At 55.0% G+C, this 5,708-nt stretch overlaps 1 protein-coding gene across 1 annotated transcript in view; it reads right to left on the reverse strand.

Moving 5' to 3' along the window:
- The window catches only part of LOC104465938 (nuclear receptor coactivator 1-like), a gene marked incomplete at both ends in the record, with an annotated part of 12,258 nt that extends 6,709 nt beyond the window's left edge, over nucleotides 1-5,549 (reverse strand). Inside the window, 6 exons of the mRNA XM_010079184.1 lie at nucleotides 5-178; nucleotides 839-986; nucleotides 1,819-1,959; nucleotides 2,803-2,898; nucleotides 3,844-4,023; nucleotides 5,372-5,549. Of these exons, the coding sequence (XP_010077486.1) occupies nucleotides 5-178; nucleotides 839-986; nucleotides 1,819-1,959; nucleotides 2,803-2,898; nucleotides 3,844-4,023; nucleotides 5,372-5,549 (917 nt within the window). The remainder of the gene's footprint in view (nucleotides 1-4; nucleotides 179-838; nucleotides 987-1,818; nucleotides 1,960-2,802; nucleotides 2,899-3,843; nucleotides 4,024-5,371) is intronic.
- Between the last annotated feature and the right edge of the window lie 159 nt (nucleotides 5,550-5,708).

Genomic DNA, 5,708 nt, shown 5'->3' on the forward strand with positions numbered 1-5,708 from the left:
GCCGGCGCCTGGTTGCTGGTTGACGTTGGTGGCCAACATGTTGCCGTTGGAGGGAGGGATGGAGGCTGGCAGGGCCATGCCTTGTCCCGGGGAGATGCTGGGGGTCAGTGAGGGGCTGACCCGGGGAAGGGACATGGCGGAGTTAGTGTTCTCCTGGGGTGAGAGCATGCCGTGATCCCTGCGGGAGGCAAAAAGGAGAGGAAAAGTCACAAGAGGCTTTGCCCAAACCACTGGTGCCGCTTGGGCAGTGCTGCAGATGCTCCGAAGCCTGGAGAGCAGCAAGCCCAGGAGGTCCCAGCCTTCCCACCTCCCCTAGTGCTTCTGCATCCATTTCAGCAGCATGGATGGAATGCAGCAGCTCCAGCACCTCTCCAGAAACGGGATGGTGCTCAAGACTGCAGCCACTCACCAGCTAAACCCTGAGGGCATCACCTTCTCTGGGTCTTAGGTTCCCACGTGGCTGGAGGACCATGCTCCGACAGCATTCCCCTCCACCCCAGCCCCCTCGCATTTCTCCAGCACAGCCCAGGTCCACAGCCTCACCTCTCCCTGCCCTGCCAGTTTGTTAAAGCCTCTCCCTCCCCAAATATTTTAAATTCTCCAGGGCAAGGCAGAAATCTGAAGCACGTCTATAAACCTCCACCTGAACTCCCAGGGCCATTTCTTTGCAAAACAAGAATAATCAAGAGGAACAGAGCTGCCATCATGCTGGTCTTCAGCCTCAGATTCCTCCTGGGGACCACATCACACCAGCATCGTGGACCACCAGTGGATCCTCCTCCCACTTTGGTTCCTGGATTGCCCACCCAGGCCCTGCAGCGGCGGGGTGGGGACGTACCTCTCGATGACGTGGATGCCCATGATGAAGGGCTGCATCTCCGGGCTGGAGGGGTAGCAGAGCTTACACTTGGTGTGGGCGCTGAGCACCGTCCCGTCGCTCAGGGTGAAGCGGTACGAGGGGCTGAAGGCTGTGCCGCGTGTCATCACTGGAGGAGACAACCAGAAACATGTCAACCCCTTTAGAAACTCAAGCCAGGACCCACAACACCCTGCATGGACCAGGAGGAGGATGGAGGGAGCAGAGATGGAGAACCTGCCTGGGGCAACCGCCTTCCCAGCAAACAAAACCACACGCTGCGTGTGGGCTGACCCCATCGACACAGGAAATACGGGGGTTATGAATAACCGTGGTGGCACAGAAAACCTCCCAGCTGCCTCTCCAGCTCCAAACCCATTTCCTGCAGTGGGTAAATCTAAATCCACCCAGCCCCTGCATTCTCAGAGCTTCCAAAGGGGCCATCGCTGTCACCAGGGCACAACGAACAAGCCGACGGAGCCCAGCCAGGCTGGGCAGGGGCAGCAGGACGCTGCTGCTACACCGCTGGCAGAGTCCCAGCTTTCCGGAGGCTGAGCCACCTCCTGCTCCTCCATCCTGCCTTCCCCATGTCCCTGTTGTGAGCATCCTCGCTGCCGCAACGAAGATGCCAAAAAAGATGCTCCTGAAAGAGCTCCTGATTTTTCTGCTTAGACACCAGCGACGGCATTTGCAGATGCCGCAGGAAAAAAAATATTAAAATAATCATATTTAGCTCGTATTTGTCTCAATTCTCTATTTCCTGAAGGGTGAGAGGAGGCATCCCGGCTGGAGGAGCTCCTCCAGCGTTACTCAGCCCCTTCCCCTCTCCCTTCAGCACTTTGTAATTATTATTTTTTTTTCCAGAAAGCATTTATCCAGCAAGGAGGACTGTGCCCCGGCTTCTCCTTGCAGCTCCCGCTGCCGGGCAGGGAGCGCGCCAGCCAGGGAGAGGAGCCCGTTACCTTCTTGAAAGAGCTGTTTGGCGTAAGATGGCTCTCTGCCCTGAGGCTGGAAGAAAGCGTAGATGCATTTCCGCACCAAATCCTCCCAACCCGTCCTGCCGGCAGCTCGCAGGGAACTGGTGTCGATGGAGATGATTTTACCTGGGTGGAAAGAGAGAAGCCACCTTATTCAAGCACGGCATGAGAAGTTCTTCAGCACAAATAGGTCCAGAAATGTGGAAGATGAAGCCACATCTTTGGAATGGGGCAGAGGTGGCAGGAGCACTCAAGGGTGTCCTCCAGAAGGAGGTGGAGGTTCAAGGAGTTTGCTCTGGAGTGTGTGCTGACCTCCAAGCAGACCTTGGCCAGCTGGAGCAGACCCAAAACCCAACAAGAAGCACCTTGTTCCAATGTGGAACCCTCACTGCTCCAGGGCTGGGGTCCCCTGCCCTGGTGGGACGCTGCCAGCCACCCTGCCCACACCTGGAGGTCCTCCAAGCAGGACCTGCTGCCCGCTTTCTCCCTTGGCAGGAAACACCAGGCAGCTTTGCTGGCTGTGGGCAGCGAGCAGCAAGAGGGAAAATGCTCAGGAAGGATTCGCAGGCTGCAGGGACGTCCAAGGTGATGATCAACCACCAGAAAGGTGGTCACCAGGACCACCACAAAGCAATATCTGGCTGAGAGCAAACCCGAACCCAAAAGGTTCATCAATCAAAATGGCTCATCAATCAGCAACCTCAACAGCCCCCAAAATCCAGGGGAGCAGAGAGGGGCTGTGTGCAGGGCATGGGGCTGGGGTACTGGGTCAGTCAAGGTGTCAGCCCCATTGAGGTGCCTCCAGTTGAGGTGTCAACCACTCCGCTCGGAGCAGGCAATGGTGCCCTTGGCAAAGGACAGGACCACGCTCACGCTATGGGGTCCTGCACAGCATCGCTGGCCTCCCCCCGCCCAGGGACAAGAAATCCTCCGGAGCCAGGACCCCCCCCAGCGTCGTTGGGACGTTACCTGTGGTGTCTTGCTTGGTCACGAAGGACTCGGAAGGGGTGACGGCTGCTGGTCGAGGTAATCGTCTCGCGATGCATATCAGACACGACTGGAAATCTGCCAAAGGGGGAGAAGGAGAAGGGACCGAGAACGTGAAAATCAGCCGTTAAAACCACCACTTGCAATTTAGAATTTTAATTAAAACACCACTGCTGGGCTTGATTGCCACGTTGTGCCCTGGAAGTGTTTACTCCAAGCAATCCTCTGGCTCTTCAAAGCAAATAGGCTCTGTTTAAACTCTGTAAATTTTGCTGGAAAAGCGGTTTCCAGTGCTTGGAGAAATTAATTGTAAAGGCTTCTCGGATCTGGCAGTATCGAACAATAAAAGTCAGCATTAAAAGCCAGCAACTGTCGGCTTCAGGCGAAGTATTTGGTCATAAAATACCATAATTTATTCCTTCCAGTCATGATCTCCCGTGTAAACCGCAATGGATTAATCCAGCTAATGTGCTGGAAAACAATAGCTGGGACACGGAAAGGAGAGTCAGGGCACTTGGAGGAAATCAACGGCCCCCGCGGCGCCGAGGGAACCCTGCCCGTCTCCATCCCCGGGGAGAGGCAGCGGAGGAGGCACCAGGTGGGGTGTCAGGCACCCACGAAGGTCCTGCAGCCAGCGGGCTTTGGTGGGTAATCAAATACCGCCTGTTCCTTAAGGAATATGGACTGCAGGCACCCCAAAGGCAGCGCTGGAGGGGCAGGGGGGCTGGGATGGATGCAGGGCATCAGCTCGGAGGGGAAGGGGGACAGAGAAGCCAGCAGAGAACCTCAGGCATCTCCCCTGGTGTCACCCCCACACTGGGCTGGGAACAACCAGCCCCCCGAGATCATGGCTGGGCCTCCTCCTGCCTGCCCTGCTGTCCCCATCCTGTCCCCCCCCGCCTGCCCCGCTGTCCCCATCCTGCTCCTCCTGCCTGCACCGCTGTCCCCATCCTGTCCCCCCCACCTGCCCTGCTGTCCCCACGCTGAGCACAGGGTGGGACGCAGAGGATGCTCTCCCCTCACCTTCTCCTTCCTCCTTGAAGGACTTGGGCTGGGAGACGGTGAAGCACTGCATCACCTCGTAGCGCTGCCGAGCCTCCTGGTTCTCGGCGCCCGGCTCGTCGGGCGGCCGGATCAGCATCCTGCAGCTGAAGGTGTGGCTGTTGCGCCTGGTCGCTTCTTGAGGCCAAGGAACCCCGTTCACTGGGGGATGGAGAAGGAGAAGAGAAGGGTTATTAGGAGCTACACCACGCACACGTCCCCCCGACTTCCCGAATACCCCTGGGGTAAGGGGTCAAGAGCAGAGCATCTCCACAGAAATTCCTTGCATCCTCCTCATTTCTGGGATAAGCCAGCAGCCAGACCTTCTCCAGCACCAAAAACCTTCCCCTTTGACTTTTTTCCTTATAACCAGTTCAAAAACCTCTGGGCAGCAGTTGAAAGATTTTGCTGAACATCTTTGTGGATATCTGCATCCAACCCCAGTGATTTTGCCACCAGCAGGTTATGAAGCTTTCATGCAGCCTGACCTCTGAGAAGAGCTGAGGGACTCGTAACATCCAAGGAAAGACAAAATACTCAGCCTTAAACTGGGTAACCACGGGGAAAAGACGATGCCTGAACCTCTGTAGGCTCAATCTGACGAGTGCCCACAGATTTAGGTGGTTTAAGACATCACTGTACTGACCCAGAAGGAAGACAAGCGTGAATTTCAAAACAAAAACTATTTTAAAGTCAAAAAATAGTTGTAAAAAACTTGGAAAAGCCTCATCTTCTCTTGTGTTCCTTCAAAGGTGTGAGTGGATGAGGATCAGTGGGTCCATGATCAGTGATGGATGGATGGTGGATCAGCCCAGAGGATGCTGATCTCCAGCCAACAAATAAAACCTTCTGCCTCGGTTGCTTCCAACACCCCGCAAGTGCCTTCACCCCACGACAGTTCCTCCCGTCCTCACAACTCTTGGTTTTCTGGCGTGGGGCACCACCGCCAGCTCACCGCTCGCACCGTCACCTCTTCTCCCACCCCACGGGGCAGCATGGCTCCATGGCAGGCACTTGGGCTTGGAAACCAGCTGGGGACAATCCCCCCTCCAGCTGAGAGGACATCCTCCATCAACGGGGAAAAGCCAACGGGCTCAGACGCCCCAAATCAACACCTCAAAATCCTCCTCATTTCCCTGACGCTCCTACATGTGCCGCTGGCTTTGGGCAGACAAGTCGGTTCTTCCCATCCACAAGCCAAAGTCAAAGGCAAAACTTTTCTTAGTAGAGAAAGTGAAGATGACTTGAATATTGTCATCCACCAGCTATTTATTCCAAAATCCAATATTGATTTTTCACTGGTAGGATGTATTTCACTAGGCAAAGGTTTTATGGATCGTCACCTGGCTTGGGTATATTGAATTTCACAGTAACCAATAAAAAATAATAACAAATAATATATATAAAGAAAAACAATGTAGGGCCAGCATCACTGAAGATGTGACAGCATTTTCAGCAGTGCTCCCTAAGCACCAGCTGATAAATAAATCCACCTCAAGGGTTTTCCTACCTAGAGACTTTGGCAATAAGTTCTTGACGAACTCGGCGTGATCCCCCACGTGCAGGATGCTGTAGACGCTGGTGTTCATGAGCTCCTCCTGGTTATAACCCAGGTAGCTGGTCACATTCTCGGAGACGAAGACGATCCTCCCTTCGCGGTTCACAACAAAGAAGAAGCCGTCCAACGCCTGCAAGGGGAATAAACCCAGTCAGCGTGCGGGCAATGGAGAAGGTCGGGATGCTCCTTGGCCATGGGCAACCTTCCTCTGCCTCTTGCACCCTGGCTTCATCCCCACTCTATATAGATCACAGGATGGCTGGGGTGGGAAGGGACCTTAAAGCCCACC

Source organism: Pterocles gutturalis, unplaced genomic scaffold (genome assembly GCF_000699245.1).
Source record: "Pterocles gutturalis isolate BGI_N339 unplaced genomic scaffold, ASM69924v1 scaffold40468, whole genome shotgun sequence".
In the NCBI taxonomy this organism is placed as follows: domain Eukaryota; kingdom Metazoa; phylum Chordata; class Aves; order Pterocliformes; family Pteroclidae; genus Pterocles; species Pterocles gutturalis.